General features: G+C 49.7%; 1 protein-coding gene across 1 annotated transcript in view; it reads left to right on the forward strand.

The window, feature by feature from the left end:
- Nucleotides 1–22,543, forward strand: part of SLCO2A1 (solute carrier organic anion transporter family member 2A1) — an 89,451-nt gene that overhangs the window by 26,518 nt on the left and 40,390 nt on the right. Inside the window, exon 3 of the mRNA XM_029938766.1 lies at nt 16,066–16,203. Within this exon, the coding sequence (XP_029794626.1) occupies nt 16,066–16,203 (138 nt within the window). The remainder of the gene's footprint in view (nt 1–16,065; nt 16,204–22,543) is intronic.

Consider the following 22,543-nt stretch of genomic DNA (forward strand, 5'->3'; position numbering starts at 1 on the left):
GAGATAAAGTTCTGTGGCTTTCCTTGGGCACCAGTCCTCTTTCCTGAATGGGTTTTCCCCTCTCACCTAGCCAGAACTTTCTCAGACTAACCAGATCATTCCCTGACCCCAATCCTGTCATGCTTGTGTTTTTCCATTCCTCATTTTGTCTCCTGGGCTAGGATGACCACTTTGTCTCTCTCCACTTTCTGACATTCTCCTCATCCTCAAAAACCCAGCTCTGGCCTCATCTTCTGCAGAGACCTCTCTCTCACCTTCTCATATTCTGAGTGCCTCTGGCACCATTACTTGTATCATTAGCATCTGCCATACCGTCTTGAGAGTAGTTACTACTATTGTGTACATATGCTTCATCTTATTAACAAACTGCCCCCAGAGGGGTCTCGTCCTGCTTGGCCCTTGGTCTCTTCTGGAATATGCTTGGCCCATGATGCGATTCAATAAATATCTGCTTATCACCTTATTTTTAATATTCCTTCTGGGCAAAATTAGGAATAATGTACCACACTCCCCCGCCTCACCCCCCACCCCCCACAGCCCTCGGTGAAATCTATTAGAGCTGGCAGGCCAAAGGAATTGTAAACTGTGTCTGCACCTTTGCCAGAGGGAGGCACGGTTTCAGTCATCATAGGGAGATACCACATCCAGTGAAGGGTAATTGTTGACTTGTGTGTGTTTTGAACCAAGTGAGGACTTTAGGAGTGGACCTCCCCAACCCCTGAATAATCATGACTGCCCTGCAACCACAGCCATGATGGGAGTAAAGTGAGGGTCAAACAGAGCTTGGTAAGGCAGTCAGAGTTAAGCCGACAAGGAGATCTGGGCGAGAAGGGCACAGGAGAGTGTTCTAGGCCAAGAGCAGCATGCTCAGGGGGCAGAACCCAGATGAAGAGGATGTGTTTAAGGAACAGACGCAAGTGCTGCATGACGGGGCTGGTGCTGCCTCCCAGAGCCAGCCACAGAAAGGAGGGAGGCCACTTACAGGTGACAGGCGTAGGTTTAGAGGGAGTCTAGAAAAGGAAAAGTCTGGAGAAGCAAGTCAACCTGGAGCTATGTCTTTTATATGATCTAGAAAAAATGGTGAGTAGATACTCTCTGGCAAAATGTCTGCAAATGATTCTCAGATGCTTGTGAGAATTTGCCACCAACCAAGGAGACAGGTCATTCTACATGACAGCTTTGAGAGGTACAAGGTAAGCCATTTCAGCTGGAGGAGAGAAGGATGCCCCCTGCCCCACCACTGTTTTACATGGGCTTCTTGTAACTATTGGCTCGTGTGGAAAAGAGGTCTGTGTGTTTGGAGAAAATTCTCAGGAAACATGAGCAGTCAGGATCATCCAGCTGTGGATAGAAGGCAGAGGAACCTGAGAATGAGTAAGAAGACACCCAGGGTTGGGGGAGCAGAGCCTAAGTTAGGCAAGCAGATCAAGGATGGGAATAGGGGTGAGGCAGGAAATGGGTGCCCAGCACAGGAGGTGCTGACTGCCACAGTGGTTGTCCACAGTGGACAATAAGTGGGTAATGGAGGAATTAAGGAAATAGCTGGGGTGAGTTGAGAAAGACTTAACAACTAAAAAAAATAATAAAACGGAGTGCCTGGGTGGTTCAGTAAGCTAAGCATCTGACTCTTGATTTTAGCTTAGGTCATGGTTTCATGGTTTGTAGGATTGAACCCCAAATCAGACTCTGCACTGACAGCATGGGGTTTTCTTGGGATTCTCTCTCTCCCCCTCTCTCTCTGCCCCTCCCCTCTTTCTCTCTCTCTCTTGTGTTCTCTCTTTCAGAAAAAAAATAGATAAAGCAACCTACTTCCTCAAGTACCTGGAAAGCAGGCGAGAACACTCTCCTGGGAGCTGGAGGAGGAAATGTGGTGGCCCAAGGAAGGTGACACAGGTTGCTGCAAGGGTCAGCTGAGGACCACTGGGCCAGAGGGACAGGATTCTGTCACTGAACCAAAGGGAATTAAGACCAAGGGGGTCGTAGGGCATGTCCTCTGCACTTCTAGTGATTGGCAAAAGTCCTTGGTATTCCTTGGCTTATAGACACATCAATCCATTCTCTGCCTCCATTGCCCTGTATATCTCTGGATTCCAATTTCTTCCTCTCACAAGGATGCCAGTCATTGGATTGGGGACCATCTTTTTCTAGTATGACCTCACCTTAACTTGATTACATCTGCAAAAAGCCTATGTCCAAATAATGTCACATTCCCCGGTACCAGGAGTTAGGCTTTTGACCCTAACACAATCCAAGGACACAGTTAAACCCATCATACCCAGCAAGGAGGCTGGGGGCAGCATAGGTAGGAGAGAATGTTCTTTGCATTTTGCCTTGAGGTCCCAGGGACTAAGAAGGTTGGGTGTAGAGAGATGTGAGATCACTTGTAAAAATCATAACAAAGAGTGTTGGAAGACCACCATTGTAGGTAGTATAGTCCTTTGGGTCAATATGTTTGATATTTTGACTCTCATGGGTCTGTGGGGAAACTGTGATTACCAGGTTAGATGCCCTTCCTGTGATCTGCAGGAAGTCAAGTGGCAGAATCTGGAATCATGATCATCACTTAGTGCTTAGGGAAGACATTTTATTCCCTTGAGGTACCTGATGGGATAGAGAAATTTGAGTGTGAGACAAAGAACCCTTTCCTCCTGCCATCCTTCCTCTGGTGACTTCCTGTGTAGTGATTTTCCTATGTAGGAGCAGTCAGTTCCCTCTGTTGGAGGTTAGTTTTCCTTTTTTTGCCTCCTGAATGTCTTATCCTGGCTACCAAGGGTCTGCTCCACCTGGGACCAAGTTTTTAGGGGGCTGCATAGCTTTTATAGAGCAGTGGGATCTTGGAAGGGTGTGGGCATCTGTGAATCCTGGGTCCCTCGGTGTGCAGGGGAATGCCAGGGTGATCAGGACAGGGTGTGACAATGTTCCCAAGCAGGAAAGCATGTCTCTGCCAGTGACAGGTCTGTTTCAGGGGAGTCCCCGCCTGTGTGAGTGCACGTGGTGGGGATGGTGCGCCGAGCACGCCTGTCTGGTGCGTGTGTATGCATGTGTGCCTGTGCCTTGGCCTCAGGTGGCATTCTGACACCAGAGCAGCGGGAGGGAGGGTGCTGACAGGGAGCGAGGCCCAGCACAGTGGCTGGGGCAGGGCCGATGGGCGGCCACACACGCGCCAGTGACCGGGCTTCTCCAAGTGGGCAATCGCTCACCCTCCTCTCAAGCACCTGCTATGCTTGACTCTCTTACAGGTTCTTGATACTTTATTTTCAGGCCTCTGCTGTGGCTTTGAAGGGCTGAGCATGCAGTGAGGGACTCATGCAGAACTCTGAGGGAGGCTGTGGGATGGTCTTCCCAGAGTTGATGCTGCTGAGGCCCAGCAGGTAGTGGGTGGGCATGGGCCGCCACTGTGGGGGTTTCCCTGGGCAAGGGCTCTTTCTTTGTCCTGCCAGGAGATCCACAGAACCTTCTCAGTCTCTGCATCCAGTGGCTCCAGGCCACCCCCGGACACTCACTCACTCATTGCTCCCTCCTCACCGCTCAGGGCAAGTCTCCAGACTCTTGTCTGCTAAAACACCTGCAAGGCCAAGAGTCAAAGATGGGTTTAGGCTTTCATTTCTCCAAGAGGAGATGCTTGGGAATCTGATATGGAGCTGGTCCAGGGCTAATTCAGAGGAAAGGGGAAGACTACAAGAGCTAGCAAGCCCTAAGTGTCCTCAGTTTGTGAGACTTTACCAAGTAACTTATCAGCCTCCAGAACTTTTTGGTGAGATAAATGAGTACAATAGAAGGAGAAAGAAACCCTACCTATTTGTACAAGGAATTTACAATTTCTTTTGATAATTTCACATCCACTTACTTACAGCTTTTGGGTGTCTAGGTAACCCGTGGTGCCACTCACTGAAATGTATTCCCTCCCACTGATTTATTCATTTCCCAGCATTTGCCAAGCCATCGCCTCTTCCCCACAAAGTAGCAGGTGTGCTTCTGTGGTCATTCGCCTCCTCCACCCTGCTGGCAGGTGACAGGTACATGCAAGGTGCCAGGATTGCCGCAGGGCCCAAAACACTCACGGTGGTTGTAATTGCAGTCTGGGCTCACTGCTCCATGTGAACAATAGAGAGTGTGTATCAGGAGGAGCGCTCTTTGCCACCAGAAAGATAGGTGAGTAGAGGCTAACCAGGGGAAGGGACAGGAGTAAAGACCCCCCAGGTAGAGTGAATGGCTCTGAGGCCACACCTCATCTCACAGGGGCCATGGATTTTCCACTCAGTGTTCACTTTCTACAACAAGCCGAACATAGGAGAAGAGGCCCAGGTGGTGGGTAGTGCCGTGAGAACAGAGGGTGGACGGGGGCTAGACGGGGGGCCCTCTAGGCTGAGACACTTTGCTTGCTTTTACCTAAGATGGTGGGAACCTACTGGAGGGTCACTCCAGGCTCTAATCTCCATTTTCAGGAGATCATACTGACATAGTGTGTGGTTGTATTTCTATAAAGTAGAAAACATGCAGACTAACCTGTGCAGCTAGAAGTCAGGAGAGTCTTTCTGCTGGAGGTGGGGAGTGGCAAGAAGGGTGCTCGGGGCTTCTGGGAAGCAGGGCATGTTCTGTTTTTTGATCTGGATACTGGTCCTTTAAGTGTCCTCAGTTTGTGAGATTTTACCAAGTTGTACTCTATGACTTAGACCTTTTTTGTGTGAATGTTATATTTAAAGTTCTTAAAAGATGACTCCTTGGGGGAAGGGGCTGTTTGGTGGCTCAGGTGATAAGCGTCTAACTCGATCTTGGCTCAGGTCATGATCTCATAGTTCATGAGATTAAGCCCTATGCCGTCAGCACAGAGCCTCTTTAGGATTGTCTCTCTCCCTCTCTCCCTGCCCCCCCCTCGCTTGCTCTCTCTCTCTCTCTCTCTGAAAAATAAACAAGTAAAATTAAAAGAAAAATAGATGACTCCTGGCTGAAGAACAGATGGGAGGGAGGAAAGCGTGGGCTTAGGAAAAGGGTAACCTGATAGCGTCCAGGCGAGAGTTGACAGCGGCTGGAGTGGAGGGCGGCAGTGGAGCTGGAGAGCGTGGGGTGGGTTTGAGTCTTGGTTTGGAGGTTGAAGTCCCAAGGCGAGAACTGACATTGAGATGAGGAGATGACCCCAGGTAAGATCATGGTTTGGGGCATGAATTTCAGATACTGGCAGGGAGTCAAAGCTGAAATGTGTGGAATGCGGTTCATCCCAGGGCCCGGCTGGGGGTGGGGGGCTGCCCTCCAGCGATGGCAAGAGGCTTTCAGCGTGCCGCCAGGCTGGCCCCGCAGGAGCAGGTGTGCGGGGCGCCCAGGGCCAGCATGTGTAGAGGGCTGAGGACAGAGCCCAGATACCATCCTCATCAGGTGGGGAACCAGAAAAGGGCTCCCCCAAGGATTTCTAAGAAGGGACAGACAGAGCAAGAGCACTGGGATGGCAAGTGATATCGTGGGAGTGAGCGAAGGGAAACCAAGTGCATCAAATGCTACAGAACTTAGATAGAGCCACCATAGGAATCCACTGGATTGGCAATTAGATAACCAGAAATCTTGATGAAAACATTTTCAGGGATGCCTCCTTCCTCCAAATTCTCATGAGATGGGGCAGCCCAGTGGGGCAGGATGATGGCCTGATTTGGCGTCAGCTGGCTGCCTACCATTTACCAGTTGTGTGAAATAAAACAATTGTGTAAGCTTCCCTGAACCTCCATTTCCTTATCCATAAACAAAAGGAATCATACCTACCTCTCAGGGCTGTATGAGGACTAACCTAATGGAGCAAATATTTATTGGACATTTATTATATGCCAGATGGTCACGCAGATGCACAAGATACCGGGTGACCAAGACTGACAAAAGGGAAAGAGGAAAAAGTAAGCAAACAAGATAATGTGAGGAATACAGACAGTCCCTCGGTGCTCCCCACGGCCATGAGCCTGCCTCCCTCCTGGCCAGCCTCCTGGGGGTCCGACCCCAGGGTTCTCCGCTCTTCTCATACCACATCCCCCAGCCCCACTTTCTCTCTGAAAAACTAGCTTTCCCTTCCTTGAGGGCTTTATCTTCAAACCCTTCAGAGAAACGAAGGAAAATATTAACATCTTATCTTGTTCCTACAGAGAAGAGCAAGAATATAAAATAGGTAACATCTCCATATTAATAGGTCTGGGTGTAAGTGGATTCAAAGTTGTTTCCCTAATGACGCCTTATTTCAATCTAACAATTACCCTCATCCCAACTTCCAAAAAAGACAAATGGCACTTATACTCCATGAAGGGAAAGCTTTTCTGACTTAAAAAAAAAAAAGAATTTCTGAGGAAGAATTTGGACACATATTTACATAAATGTCAATGATAGGTTTGTTTCAGAGTTTTTTATTTTTCCGGGGACACTTGAGCATCATCCTTCTAGTTAAGCTGACAAATCATTTGGTCTCGTGTGCTCATGTCTCCTCTCTTCCAGAAACTGGGTTTCTAGAGCCCAGAACTGTGGGTCCCTATTGTATCAGGGAGTCTGTCACCCTCTGTCTTCCATTTTATCTTCCCTCGCAAATGCCAGAACAATCTAGCCATCTGCCTTCTCCCTCCCTAGGGCCAAGTATCAGACAGACACCATCAGGAGAAAACCTAAGACAGTCACAGCCCAAAGTGTTTCAGGGTCAGTAGTGATAGCTGCTAGAGCTTGTGTCGCTCCCTTTTCTGTGCCCTGTGTCCCCTCGGACAGGGACTGGGTGGCAGTCCACATACTTCTTTACAGATGGTTCTGATCTTTGTACTTGCAAGGCCCCCGGGGCTCCGGCTTATCAAAGGCCTCTTCTAGTTCATAATAACATTGAACACAAAACACACAAAATAACAACAAAAACTACAGAATAATGCAGTTTGGGACTTGAAAGGTCCATTCTAATTTTATCTTACAGGTGAGATATTTCAGGTGAGATTCTTATCTAAACTGAGTAGACTAGACTAAAAAATGGTGAAAAGATTATTTTTTCTAATTCAATGTGTAGGGGACATGGCTCCAAATGGTGCCTTGGCCAGGACCCCCTGGGGCAGTGTGAAAGCCGGCGGGGGTCCACCTCCACGAGATGCCCCTCTGTGCCTGCTGCGCTTTTCTTGTGGCCTTCTGGCCTCCACTGATGCAGCTCTCATGGGCCTCAGAGAGGGGCCTTTCTCAGTCCTATTGGGAGAACCCTGCCATACAGAAAGGCCATTCTGGGGGCAGTAGAGGCTGGCAGGGGGCGCTGGAGAGACCAGACAGGGACCTGGCTTGATGGCCTCCCCTCCCAGGCGGGGCCCCAGTTACAACTCTCCAGTCTGGCTACTTCCTTCTTAAGGAACAAGGAGGCTGTGGTGGAAATCATGTTTTTCTTCTTAGATTATCCTGATTTTTGTACTTGCGCAGGCTCCCAGGACCCTGTCATATCAAAGGCTTTTTCTAGTTTATAAAAATACTAAAGATACCTTTTATTATTGCCCCCTAGGAATACCACCAACTTTGACCCTAGGCTGGCTATTTTGAATCTCTGAACTTTATCTTGTTCAGACATTCTTCCTGCATGGGAAAATATTTTATTTCCTGAATCACTTTTTGAAAGAGACATTCCCCTTTGGGGCCACTGGGCCCTGGTTTGGATCCAAAGTCACACCCTGCAGAAGGTACAGGATGGGTAAGCCAGCCGACTGGTGAAGGAGGCCTTTCATGTCTGAGGCCTTGCTTTGCTTCCTTCTTTTTCTTCTGGAAGGACAGAGAAAAGGATCCCTGTCTCCCATCCAGCTCTGTGTGAGGGGCCTCTCCAGTGGGCCTCAGAGGAGCTAACACAGAGCTGCTCCTCCCCGTTCAGATGCCTGCATCCCTGTCAGGGAACTGAGAAACAGCGAGGAGTCTCTTGCTGAGTTCTCTTCTTCGTCCCCATTTCACTCGGGCATCTTGAGCCCAGAGCCCCACCTCTGAGGTCTTACCCATGTGGTGAACTGCCAGCCAGGACTGAGAATGGGCTATGAGGCTAGAGACACTGAAAGACACAATACAAGTGGAGATGGGCAGACGCCTAGAGCCAGCATCACCTTCCAGCCATGTGCCTTCTGTTGGAATCACTGAGATACCACTCTAGAAGATTCTGATCAAATCAGAACTCATGAATGTAGTAGGGAGGTCGTGGGAGAGACTTGTAGAGAAAGACCTGGGTACACGTTTTGGCCTGACCACTTAGTCCACAGACACATGTATACTGCTTTTTTCTCCATTGGAAAAGTGGGCAGATAATTGTCAACTTGTTTGCTAGACTTATCAGGAAAGATACTAGATTTATGATTCAAGATGGCTGACCGGGCACCTATTTGTCTCCCCTCATCTTCCATCACCCTCATTATAATGAGAGTGATGAATAAAAGAATAAAAAAGCCAGTAACAGAAAAGAGAAAGGAGAGATTATGAGTAGGGGAACATTTGCAATAATCTCAGTAAGATGGAGGCAGCTGAGAATGCCAATGGGCCACAGAAGGCCCGCTGTCAGGTGCAAGCATGGGGCCTGCAGTGTGTGGACCCTTGCACTGGGCACAGCCCTAGAGAGAGACCAATTTAGGATGTGAAGGTGTGGCAGAGACAGAGATGAGAAATGGCTTATATAGAGCATCTCTTCACCCTTGGGAAACACAGGCAACCTTCTCCACGAGCTTAGGAACCATCAGCTAGCACACATGTACACTGAGCAGGGAAGTTCTGCTCCTTCTGGCTCCCAGCTTGTTGCCAAAGAGCAAAACTGTCCAGTGTTAATGCAAACATGGTAGAACTATTGCAAGTTGGAAGGAGCCACAAGAGGGGTGGGGGATGCAGGAATACGTGAGCTAAATCCTCTCCTCTGTTGGCATGCAACACCTGACAGTGGCAAAATGATAAATCAGGAAACTGCAGAACAATCGTGTGGTTTTGATATGTGTGGATGTAATCCACCAAAAAGCTCGAGCCAGAGGTGGTTGTCCCTGACCTGCTGCACTGGTGGAGGGCCTTGCACAGAGGGCAGGACTGGGCTTCGGCAGTCCAAGCCTTTCCGTGTTACCTGATTTTAAAAAACATGTGCACATCATACACTGATGCAAAATGAAGGGGTGGAATGAAAAAGAGAAGTGTAGATGGATTTCTGGTTATGTAGGAGGGATTCCAGTTGACTGTGGAAAGGGGTTTTTGAATGCCAGCTGTTGCTCAAACCCAGGAGAGTCGTCAGCAAGGCCGTGCCATTCTGATGCTTCCCGAGAGATGTGTGAGCCTGTCTGGAGTGTGGTCGGCTCCAGCCGGTGGACAGGAGCAGCAGAATGGTCTCTGGAGGCAGATTTTGACTCCAGAGGTTGGAGGAATGAAAGCAAGCGGTGCCTTGGGGTCTCTGCCCTCACTCAGAGAACTACAGAGTGGCCCTCAGCACACCCCTGCACTCTCCCGGAATTGCTGGGGAGGGTGAGAATAAGGTCTCACTGTGTTCTTCTTTTCTCTTTCTTCTCTCCCTTTCCCTCCCTCCCCCGTCCTCCTGCCCTTTTTCCTTACCTCCTTCCTTCCCCTTTTTCCCTTCTTTCCTCCCTTCCCTCCTTCCTTCCTTCCAAAGAATAGTTCCGTTTAGATTCCTGGAAGCCGCCATTTATGGAGGGAAGTAGTTGTTCAAACTGGGAGGTCACAGCCTAGGTCTGAGCCCAGCCCCACCTCCTGCTCCTGAATGCTTTCCCTCCTAGCCTCTCTCGGAATATTAAATTATCTCAGAGACTTCACATACTAGTGGACATCAGGTATCAAGTGAATTTTTTGGAGTTTTGTGGACAAAACAGACAAAATCAGAATGGTGGACAGCAAAGTCCCTGATTAAACAGGTAGCCCTCGTGGGCATCACATTTCAGAACTTCCGCCCAGTGTCCCTATAAGCATGAGTAGATGCCTCAGGTCATAGTTGTAATACTTAGCTTGGAAAAGAGGGTGATGCACACGTAAAGGACACTATGTACTGGCTGCACTTTGACCCTTTCTCATTCATCCTGAGCTGTGAAGGTTTCCCTCCTTGTCCTTATGGCTCACCATCTGTGGCAGTATTACACCTTGAGGCCTGGCTGGGCCTGGGGCCTCGCTCTGAACTTTCACTTGGCATCTCAGCATCTTGTCAGCCTTTGGCACAGGTAACAAAAAGATTTCTCTTCATTGGAAGAAAGATCTTCATGACCACCCCAGTTTCCCTGCTTGCCTCCTCTCCAAGCCTCCTCCTCGTGTTTGTGAGGGTTGGGAGAAGGAATAGGGCTATGGGTATGAGCCTTTGGATCTAGGAGCTTCCTGCCTACCGCGCCGTATGGGAACATTCCCCTACATCAGCCTTCTCCTGAGGCTTCCGTCTACAAGATGTGTCTAAAGACATGTACAGTTTTACAAAACACGGAAACCTAGCCGCTTCTATTGGCACACCACACAAACATAGCCATTTACATGGGTTCTGACCCTTTCAAAGTGGGCTCCTTGAGTGAATAAATGTATTCCAATGACATTACCACTGCTCATAATATTAAAAAACAAAACAACCCTGTGGAGTTCCTTTCAAAGCCAAGAACATTATTTTGAATACCTTCATGGTTGCAAGTCTTTTTAAAATTAGTTTTTCCTGAAACCAACTTTATTGAAATCTAGTTTACATACAATAAAGTGCACAGGTTTTAAATGATTGATGAGTTTTGACAACTGTATGCACCTGTGTAAATACTGCCACAATCAGAATATAAAATATGTCTACCACTCCAGAAAGCCTTTTCAGACATAAATGCAAATGTTGAAATTTTTAGTTTAGGTTTAGAAAAATCCAACAGTGATTCAGCGTTAAGCCAAGTAAATTAATGGGGCAGCTGACTAGATAGATGCTATTTTGGGCCTTTCGACCTTTGTGGCTTATAGACTGACCAAAGGCAGCACTGAGGGGGCATTCATAAATGACTGGGGACAGATCATTGTAATGAACCTGCAGCTTCCTCACTGGCAACTCTGATGGACAAATTTCTGGAGCAAGGACTCATGAGTTAAGAGTATTTTTTTATGTTTATTTATTTTTGAGCAGGGGGAGGGGCAGAGAGGAAGAGAGAGAGAATCCCAAGCAGGCTCTGCAGAGCCTGATGTGAGGCTCAAACTCACACACCATGAGATCATGACCTGAGCTGAAGTCAAGAGTCAGATGTTTAACCAATTGAGCCACCCAGGCACTCCATGAGTTAGAGTATTAAAGACACATTCAGGAGCACCTGGATGGCTCCGTTGGTTAAGTGTCTGACTCTTCATTTTGGCTCGGGCCGTGATCTCACTGTTCATGGAATCGAGCCTCGCTTCAGGATTCTCTATCCCAAGCGTGGAGCCTGCTTGGGATTCTCTATCTCCCTCTCTCTCGAGCCCCTCCCTTGCGCTTGCTCTCCCTCTCTCTCAAAATAAATACATAAACAAACATTTAAAAATAAAAATAAAGACACATCTATTCACTCGACAACAGTTGAGCTCCAGTGATGGGCCGGGCATTGTTCCAGGCAATGGGCAAGTGGCACCTTAAAAACCATTCATCATCTTGCCTCCATGCAGTCTTTGTCTGGTGGGGGAAGAGGCCAATAAGAGGCAGTGATATAATTCTAGGAAGCAAGTAGTGCCGTGAGAAAGAAAAAAAAAATAGAGTGAGGGGACAGAAAATGATAGGGAAAGAGAGAATTCCATGGTTGGAGAAGGATGGTGAAAGTTGGCCAAAAGCTGGTGATGAGGTTGGCTCCATGAGGGGGTGTAGGATGTGGAAAGGTGCCAGCTGGCTCTAGGCGGAGGCTCCCACCTAGTGTCTGGTGGGGAGGTGTGGAATGGGAAATTTCTGTATTTCCTGGAGAGAGCAAAGGCAAATCTTTCAGGAAAGATTGGAGACAGATTTTTTTTCTCCCACTGTCCTCACCTTCCTCTCCAGAGACTGCTGGGGAATTTGGTAGAAGTTAGTCATTCCTATTAATTCATTACTAATTTGGCTAGAAGGAGACTGGTCTTTTCTGAGCTTTATGCTTAGAAACTTGGATATTCCCAAACTGAACTCACTGTCCTCTCTCTTCACATACACCCCTCTGCCTGGGGCCCATCTCCACACTGAGCCTTGTCCCCTTCCTGGCCCTGAGGCTGGAAACTGCCTCTTTTCTTCCAACTCAAATCCATGACCGCCTTGTGAATTCAACCTTTGCAGCGCTCTCCCTGCATCCCTGCTGCTCGGCCTTTTGTCCAGATCTCGTGCTCTCTCCCAGGCTGTTATGACAGCCCTCACACAGCTAAATGCTGCCCTTCATGCCAACCATGTGCCAAGCCACCAAGAGGCCTCTGCAGCAGTAGGGTGCTGGGATTTTTAGAAGCAACCTTGAACTAGACACATAACTGAGTCACATGCTGGGCAAGAGAAAGCCAAGAAGAGTTAGTTATCCAGATCAAGAAGGGGAAGATAATTCTGTGCAGTTTGTGAACAGAGACATAGACAGTGAATGTGTGCTGTGGGGAACTTGAGTAGTATTACCTTGATGGAGTTTGAAGGGCAAGGTGTATGGCCATCGGAGTTGCAGCAATCTAGTGCTGCATTACAAAGCAACACAAAACTCTGTGCTTCAAACAATGGCAGCATTCAGTTTGCTCACAGATCTGCCATCTCTATAAAGCTCGGTAGGACCACTCATTTCTGCTCCACTTGGCATGAAGGCTGGGACTGGAATCCTCTGGAGGCCTTCAGTGACATGTCTGGCAGTTGATGCTGGTTGCAGACTGAAAATTCAACTGAGGTTGGCTGTAACAGCGACACGTGACCTCTTAGTGAGCAGGGAAGAGTGGGCTTCCTTACAATGAGATGTCTGGCTTCTGAGGGTCCCAGGAGGGAAAGAGCCAGATGGGTTCTCTGTCACTGTCAGGACTTAAGACTCAGAGGTCACATACCATCACCTTCTGCTGCATTCTCTTCATTAAAGCAAGTAACTAAGACTGGCCCAGATTGAAGGGGAGGGAACACAAGACCCCACCTCTTGATGAAGGAATGTCATTGTCACATGGGATGGCAGATATTGGAGAAGCCATCTTCATAAAATACAATCAGCCACAGCAGGGTACGCAGAGGCAGGCAAAGTCTGGGACCTGTAAGCATCTTAAATACTATGCCAAGGGCATTGGTTTTTATCTTGTAGGAAGTGGATAGCCAGTGAGAGGGGCTCACGTTTGAGTTTGAGAAAGCTATCTCTGGGGTGGTGGGATGGAGGATTTTAAAGGGGCAGACAGGAAAACTGGTGAGAAGATTGCTACAGTAATCCAGGGAGAGAGGGGTGGGCCTGAGGCAAAGCATGTCATGCCGACAAAGCACAGGTCCAATACAGGAGGCGCCAAGGAGAAGTCACAGGGCTCAGCAAGGGCACCAGATGTCAGGGTGTGAGAAGCACAGTCATCTAGGAGGATTCCCAGTTTCTAGCTTGGGGAGCTGAGTGAAGGTGCTGGGGAAAGAAGGGAAAAAAAAGAGGTTTGTGGGGACAATGAGTCCTGTTTGGGACATGAGTCTGAGAATGCCCAGATGGACACAGCCAACAGACAATGGGATGGACTTGGGCGGCAAGCTCTGGGGAAAGTTCTAAATGAGGGAATGAGATATGGGTGCCACAAATGGATTTTTCAATGAATGTGTACAGAAAGGGTGTCGTGTCTGGAGATGGGAACCAAAGGCATTGAAGTGTTTGCCTCTGAGGGACAGTCAGAAGAGGTCTGGTGAGGCATCTGAGATCACGTGGCTCTTTCCTGGATCTGTCCTGGGCCAGGAAGCATGGATCAAGAATGCACCACTGCCCTGTGTCCATGCTGGCAAAGCCCCTCACTCTTCTCATTGCCAGCCTCACTATCTTTTTTTTTTTAATGTTTTATTTATTTTTGATACAGAGAGAGACAGAGCATGAGAAGGGGAGGGGTAGAGAGACAAGGAGACACAGAACTGGAAGCAGGCTCCAGGCTCTGAGCTAGCTGTCAGCACAGAGCCCTACGTGGGGCTCGAACCCACAGACGTGAGATCTGACCTGAGTCGAAGTCGGAGGCTTAACCGACTGAGCCACCCAGGCGCCCCTAGCCTCACTATCTTAAGGCACTTTTCCTTCTGCCCGACCTGCAGGGAAATTCCTGTACATTCAGGGCTGTCTGTGTTATTTGTTTTTTTCCCTCATCTTCACACATTACCCCCTGCACACAAATGGTCAGAGCCAAGCATTGTCACCTGAATTGCCCAGTGGATTCTGCTGGACATATCTGTCTAAATAACACACTTGGGGCTTCACCTTCACCTCAGTTTGGGCCTGATCCCCACCCCCGGCCCCACTAATTGATCATGGATCAAAACTGGGTTAAGAACCGCCAAGTTAGCCCAATTACCTCACAGGGGAGTCAAGAGCCCAAGAGGTAGGCCAGAGCTGGTGCACTCCCAGTATCTCAAGGCCTGGCACTCAAGCCCAGAGTGCTGACTGCATGCAGGTTACTCTGCAAGGCACTTGGGACCCCCCTCTGGATTTCAGTTTCCCCATTTATAGAAGACAGGGGGACTAGATCGTTTTCAAAAACACCTTTATCACAAAATCTTCAGAATAGCAATATATGAAATGAAGCCGAGCAAAGCCTCCCTAGAGTGGTGGGGATGGAGAGCTACTTCCACCCTAGGTGTACAGGCTTCCTTCTGTCCCTGGTGCTTAACCAACTGAGCCACCCAGGTGCCCTACCGTCTGTCCCTGGTGAGGAGCTAGGTGGCCGCAGGCTCCGGTAGGTGGCACGTTGGAGAGACATGTGGTTTTGTGGGTGTCTTGGCCTCCTCAGATTTGGAGGCTGTGAGCATGGATGCGTGTGTGGGCAGACAGCCAGTGCCGGGCCCTGTTGGAGGCCCCAGGCTGCCCTCACTAGGGCTCTGCCCTGGCAGGTAGGAAAGGGAACGTCAGCTCTGATCCCACAGCTTGGAGGGGGCCCCCACACAGGGGGTAGCCTCAGCTGCAAGGAAACGGAAATGAAGGAGGAGCCCCCGTTGCTCTCCTAAGATGCCAGCCTTTCAATTAAGGGAAGAGCTTTGGCAGACTTTGAAACATAAGGGCACTCCACCCTTCCCTGGAGGAAAAGTGCAATCTCCAGCTAGGGTCACCTTGCAGGGGAGCTCAGGGATGGGGGACTCTGGGCTCTGAGCCTCCTCGGGCCCAGCCCACTGGCTGAGAACCTAGGAGGTCCCAGAGCTCAGCCTGGAGCCAACGCCTGGTGCTACACACTGCTGTTACCCTCCTAGCTGTGTATCTGTCCCATCAACCCGAAACTCACATTCACATTTACTCATACTCTCAGGGAAGACGTACAGGCAGGGAAGGATGCAGAGACAATGGCCCAGGGCCTTCCTGGGGCCCTTATCATCTATCCATGGGGGAGCAAGCACAGTCACAGATACCCCTGATAAGAGGTGATAGCAAGCTGGGGGCCATTCATTCAAACCGGGGGGTTCGGGAACCCATCATGGTGCATTAGAGGCCAGCCGTGGAGAATGAGTGTTGATGGTGGAGAGGGGAATGGAGGACAGGTCAAAAGGAGTGAAGCCATGTGACCTCAGGCTTTCTGTGCTCCTGAGAGTGACCTGGACTGGCTGGAAAGTGGCCTCCAGTCTTCACAGGACTCATTAGGGAGGGCAGAGCAGTGTCCAGTGGAGGGGGCGGGGCACTGTGGTGCAGTTAGAGGACAATTCAAGGGGTTGGGTGCTCTAGATGTGGAGCTGATGAGTCAGGCCTTTCTCCCCAGGGCAAGGGTGCTTCTCCAGCCCTGTGGTTTTGCTAGACCCTTCATGCTGACAGGGCTAGGAATGGCAGGAATGATGGCCATGGCGGGCAGCCCTGAGTGAGTCCGTGGGGTAAAGCACTGATGCAACAGAATCATTTCACCCTCTGGTGAAGTACGTGTTCCCAAGTAACGGGTGAAGAAGCAGTCTGGACCACTGGGGCTCCGTGCCACAGAGGCCCCACCGTGGAAAGCCAAGGTCCTAGCCAGGGTGCCCTGTCTCCTCCCCAGGTGTTCGTGCTGTGCCACGGCCTCCTACAGCTCTGCCAGCTCCTGTACAGCGCCTACTTCAAGAGCAGCCTCACCACCATTGAGAAGCGCTTTGGGCTCTCCAGCTCCTCCTCAGGGCTCATTTCCAGCTTGAACGAGGTAAGCAGGAGGTTCGGGTCCCTCAGACTCCAGTCGTGTGCCACCCTGATCACAGGGGCTTGGGGGCTCTGGGAGAAGCAGGCAAGCTGGGATGCACACATGGGGCATAGAGGCTGCTAGAAGCAGCAGGTTTGGTGGCAGCTACCTTTCCTGGGGCTTCGCTGCACCAGGCACGGAGCTAAAAGCCTCTGGAGCACCTGACTTTGGAGCCTCGTCACAGCAGCCCTGTGAGTGCAGGTGCTCTACCCCTCACACCCCTCAGGGGAGGGCACTGGGGCTTAGCACGTGAAGCGGCTTGCCCAGAGGGGCAGGGCTGTCTGCCTCCAAACTCTGTGTCCCTCTAGTTGAGATCTGTGACCACCACGAGTTTATGTGGCCTCTGTCCATCCCCAGTCTGAGGGTAGATGAGCCTTGCACATGCAGATGGAGAAGCAGCCCAGACCTGTAGCTCCTGCCTTCTGAGGATCACAGGAGCCAGAGCTGCTCAATGGCCTTGATGTCCAAACAAGTTCAGATCTCTCCGACCCCCCAGCAATGCGGATTTCACACTGCCCCTCCGTGACTTCACATCAAAGTTAGAGGAAGATGGGGTGGGCCAGAATTCAGGAGTGGGAGGTCAGAGGGCAGGGTCTATTAGGCGTCACCAGAAACGAGGGAGGAAGACGTGGACACAGGAGGCTGAAGAGCCCCCTCCATTGTGGCTGCAACACCGGCGGCTCCTGGTGAGGAGATGGGGCCCTGGCCTGGCTTCTCTCTTCTCTTTCCGCAACGCCCACTGTTCTGGGATGGAGGCAGTGGCCCCCCTGCCACTCCCAGAGCAGAATCTTCCCTTGACTTAGTGGAACTCAGGCTGATGTAGTAACTTCAAGCCTGGGGCTGGGCTCCCCCCAGGGCAGCTTCTAGGATGGAGAAGGTGGGATGTCTCCTAGCACCACCGTCAGCTGCCAGGTTTTAGGCTCCCCACCCCCCATCCTGCTTCCAGCTGGAAATGCCCTTTAGGCCATCACTTCGTCACCCTCAGTGGCCTGCACAGCAGTGCCCTCAGAAGCCCCTGCCCTGTGCCAGAGCCGCCCTTGCAGTCCTCCAAGGCAGTGTCTCTGCACAGTCATGTTTTCCAGAGGAGGAAACTTGCATCTGAAGCCCAAGTGCTGGCCACCTACATGCCCATGGTGCAGCCAGCATCTGAGCCCAGGTCTACGGTCCCCTTGTGAAGGCCTCCCTCTGAACCCCCAGCTCACCCCTTCTTCCAGTCCTCCCCTCTCCCTTGTCCACAGCCCTGCTCTGCCCCAAACCCTCTCCCCCAATCACATCACAAGAATCTCTCCTCCTGCCCCTCTCTGCAGGCACTCCCCTACATGGCTGTCTCCCATGCACATACTTGCCCACATACATCCCCTCTGGGCCATCAGTCATCCCTGCTTGGCCCAGACCCTCTCCTCGGAACACCCAGGGTTGCTGCTTTCTGTGTGTGTGTGTGTGTGTGTGTGTGTGTGTGTGTGTGTGTCTATCTGTGTGTCTGTGTCTCAAGCTTCCTGGAGATGCCCAGTGACTGGTCTACCTCACAGCACAGGGACCTGGCACCCCTCACACACAATGCACCCTCCTAATGTTGGCCCGTGACTTTAATAATGCCTCTGGCACATGCTTTCTTCACTCACAAGGGGAAAACAAACCTCTGACATTTGTGTCACTGCAGTGCTATCCCCAGACCCTGACAGGTGTCATTAATGAACCACAGTCCTCTTTCCTGCTGAGTCCAGACTCTGAATCCTCAACACGGTGTTCTAGGCACCCTACTAATCAGTAACTGTAATGCCATCTTCTATCACAGACTAGATGATGGCCGAATCTGTGATATTCCATGGTCAAATTGTTATTCTTATTTATCCTACACTTGGAATGAAACTGTGAGCCCCGGAACAATTGGAGTTTTCGAGGGGCAGGGAGTAGCCCACTGAGACATGTGGCACAATCCATGACTGGAGGCTGATTAGGCAGAGAAGGAGCATGGTATTTTCCCAGGCTGTGGTTTAATAGAGGATGAAAATAATTCACTCATTAAAAGATCTCTTTTCCAAACTCACATAGATGAGCTTTTGAACAATATGCTTTCAGATCACACCTGGGTTGAGGCGAATACCACAAGAAAGTTTCTTTCTTTTTTAAAAAAATGTTTATTTATTTATTTTGAGAGGGAGACAGAGAGAGAGCATGAGCAGGGGAGGAGCAGAGAGAGAGGGAGAGAGAAAGAATCCCAAGCAGCCTCCACACTGTCAGCACAGAGCTCAGTGTGGGGCTTGAACTCATGAACCATGAGATCATGACCTGAGCTGAAACCAAGGGGCAGACACTTAAATAAATGATTGAGCCACCAAGATGCTCCAAGAAAGTTTCTTAGACCTAACAATCCTCTGTATGTGTGTGTGTGTGTGTGTGTGTGTGTGTGTGTGTGTGTGTGTGTGTGAGACTGTATATGTCTGGGTGTATATCTGTATCTCAGTATTTGTGTGTATCCATATGTATCTCTGATCTGTGTCTCTATATGAAACTATGTGTGTATGTTATTTGTGTATCTGTGTCTCTGTGTGTGTCTATGCAGATCTGTGCCAGTGTGTATCTGTCTGTGTGTATATTTGTGTATGTCGTTGTGTGTCTGGGGATGGTAGATGGATGAGTGTATGAAGGTAGGACAGGAAATTCAGCTGAAGGGCTTTCTGCACTCCTGTTGATTCCGGTGCAGGCACTCGGAAACAGTCTGAGTAGTGAAGTAGGGGTCTTGCCAGCAGAGCAAGAGAGCAGAAGGCAGCCAGATCAGGGGAGACCTTTATGGTCAAGCCTGAGCCTTCCAGCCTTCGTGGTAGGAACTGGCATGGCTTCTCAAGCAGAGCCAGGCGGCGTGAACAGTCTTGTGAACGTGAACCCCCTGGAGGAGGGGACTGGGAGACACTAGAAGTGGGGAACAGGGCATCCAGAAGTCAGCTGGCTGGAAGGTGGTGCCACCAAGCCAGGCTGGAGAGGCTGGAAGAGAAGAAGAACCCAGTGATAGTTTGAATGAAGAAAAGGCAGGATTTGGCAGCTGAGTGCTGGATTGAAGTCCCATAGACGGCAGGGAGACTGCAGCCAGAAGCGCTAGGGGTGCAAGAGGAGAACAGGCCTGGAGGAGGGGAAGGTGAGACCATCTGGATGGTGGCCAGCCTCCAGGTGCATGAGCCTTCAGGCTGCTGCCAGGTCCCGAGCCTGGCAGGTGAGTGAAGGGGAGAGGAGGGCTGGGTGCAAACGGCCAGCGACGGGACGAGAAGACATGGGCATCTTGCCCTGTGAGGCTGCCCCTTCTGTTCCCTGCTACAGGCCAGGCCTGGGCGGACAAAGCCAGAGGGAACCCTGGAGGGCCCACCCTTAATGCCTCCCACCAGTTTGCGCTGGGGCCCCCCACGTTTGGGAACACTGATGGGCAGGGAGGTTGTTACAAAAGGGCTCAGTAACAACTTTCAGATGGTCTGACGGGAAGACCACAGAGCTGCTCAGGGGCTGCCGAGGGGCTGAGGCGTGGACCGCAAGGGCCCTCTTCTCCTCAGCTAGAACCGCCTCTTTCATGTATACAAAACGATGTTATATTGTATTATGGAAAAACTACTTTTTCAAAGAGACTCCACTGCTGAAGAAAAGTTTGGGGACCAAGGTCTTAAGACAGCGTCAGCCATAAGCACCGTGGAGGCCCCGCTTCTCTCCGAGAAGCGAGCCCAGGCCCCAGGAGTGCTGGATGGGCAGGGCCGCGGCACCCCAGGCCTTCCTCCCCATTGCAGGGCACTTTGCCACCCCGCACCCAGACCTTTTAAAGTCAGCCTCAGGTAGCTTAACTGACACAGTCTGACAGTTACAATCATTTCTTTAAAAAATGATAGAGAAATAAAAGGGTGAGGAGATAAAAACCTAAGAAGCATAAGAATAAAGCTTTGCTTCCAGGCATGGGTTTCAGAATCTTCTCGAACCATGTCTGGCCAGGGGCCAAAGCAACCGGCTGGATCAGGCTAGTCTGCCTCCCTACACACCTTCACACCCCCTTTCTGTATATATTATGAGCCATCTTACTCTTGGCCACAAAGGAGGAGACTTCCAGGCAATGGTTAATTGTGTCTTCTTGAAAAAAACTTGTCATTTATTCATTCATGCAGTTATTCAGTAACTATCTGATGAGCACTAACTATGTATCAACCACTGCTCTAGGTGTGGGGAGGCAGGAGTGAACCGAGAAATCCTCTCCCTGCTCGTATATCATTCTAAGGATAAATATGACTTGTGTTTACAGAAATGAATAAAATTTGGAGATCAGTTCACAGTAAGTGTTATGAATAAGGATAAAGTCACGGAGGGAATTGGTGGCTTTATATTATATAACTTTTTATATAAATTCTATTTAAATTATAAAAATATTTAAATAGGATTTAAATTATAAAATGTATTTAAAGGCACTTGGGTGGCTCAGTTGGTTGAGCATTTGACTTTGATTTCAGCTCATGTCATGACCTCAGGGTTGTAGGATTGAGCCCTGCATCAGGCTCTGCACTGAGCATGAAGCCTGCTTAGGATTCTCTGTCTCCCTCTGTCCCTCCCTTACTTGTGCACATGCATGCACATACACATGCTCTCTAAAATAAATTAAAAAAATATATATTTTAAAAACTTATAAAAATGTTTAAATACAATTTAAATTATAAAATATATTTAAAACAACTTAAATTATAAGTTACATTTAATTATAAATGTTATATTTAATTCCTTTTTTATTGAGCTATAATTGACATTTAACATAATATTAGTTTCAGGTATACAGCCTAACAATTCGACCTTTGTATATATTGCAAAATGATCACTACAATAAGTCCAGTTAACATCCAGCACTTTACATAGTTACAACTTGTTTTTCTTCTGATGAGAATGTTTAAGATCCACTGTCTTAGCCACTTTCAAATAAACAATACAGTGTTATTAACTCGAGTTGCCATGCTGGGCATTAATTACATCCCAATACTTACTTTTAACTAGAAGCTTGTACCTTTTAGCACCTTCACGCCTCTCACCCAGCTCCACCCCCTTATTTTTCAGAGAGGGCCTTAATGAGAAGTTTCCATCTGAGCTGAGGTCTAAAGTAGGTTAGATGACGGGGGAGCCCTGTGGACACGTAAGAGAAGGGGCAGCACGTACAAAGGCCCAAGGAGGGTGTGTGTTAGGAGAACAGTGAGAGGCAGAGCAGCTGGGGAGGAGGGAGGAAGGGGGATGGAGGAGAGAGAGCCCATCAGAGCGTACCAGGGAGGGAGGCAGTCTCCCTAGGGCTCTGGAGGCTCTGGAACAGACTTTGCCTTTTACGGGTGTGAGTTTGAGCAGAGGGAACATGGTCTGACATGTCAACAGGACCACTCTATCTTCTGGGTAGAAAATAGGCAGCAGGAAGGCAAGAGTGGCCCCGGGGGAGGCCAGTTAGGAGGCTGCTGCAGTAGTTCAGACAGGATGTGGGTGGCTCAGAGCAGGACGTAGTGAGGGAGATGGAGAGAAGCACTCAGTCTCCAGGTGGCTGTTGAAGGTCCAGCCAGTGGGACTTGCTTGTGGTTGCATGTGAGTGTGAAAGAGCAGTCAGGGATGCTGCTCAGGTGTCTTGCTTAAGGCACTGGCAGGATGCAGGTGCCATTGGCTGAAATGAGGAGGACCACGGAGGGGGAATGGGACAAGATGAGGCGTGAGGTTTGGGTGTGCTCAGCCTGTGAGAATTAGAAGCACATACAGAACATGTAAGGCCATGGGACCGGGTAAGCTCACCAAGACAAAAGCAGAGGTTCAAGGACTGAGCTATGACAGTTGAGTGTTCAGGGAATCAAGGAGAAACCAGCCAAGAAAATGGAGAAGGAGCCGCTAGGAGAAGAAAACTAGAAGGTGGTGTCCTGGAAACTCAGTGAAAGAAGGGCTTCAGGGAGAAAGAAATGGTTATCTGAATCACATGGTGTTGAGAGGTCAAGTAAGAAGAAAACTGAGAATTGGCCACTTGGTGGACTTGGCAAGAGCCACATAGCAAAACTCTGGCCCTTATTTCCTGAGCCAGGGGCACATGCTTTTCCAGCCAGAAGACTGTGGTATGGACAGAGCAGGGTTGTGGGTGCTGGCATTCAAGGCTCCCCCAGTCCCGGTGAGCTAACATTCTGGGGCAGAGGATCATCTCTTTGAATGGAGTTGTAGTCAGAAGATCTGCCAGCATCTCCTTTTATTATTTGAGACCCTGCTCCCCAAGCTGAGCCTTCAGTTCCCTTCCCTGGCTCAGGGTGGGACTCAGAGACCACACCTTCCAAGGAGC

This window comes from Suricata suricatta, chromosome 5, assembly GCF_006229205.1.
Source record: "Suricata suricatta isolate VVHF042 chromosome 5, meerkat_22Aug2017_6uvM2_HiC, whole genome shotgun sequence".
Taxonomy (NCBI): Eukaryota; Metazoa; Chordata; class Mammalia; order Carnivora; family Herpestidae; genus Suricata; species Suricata suricatta.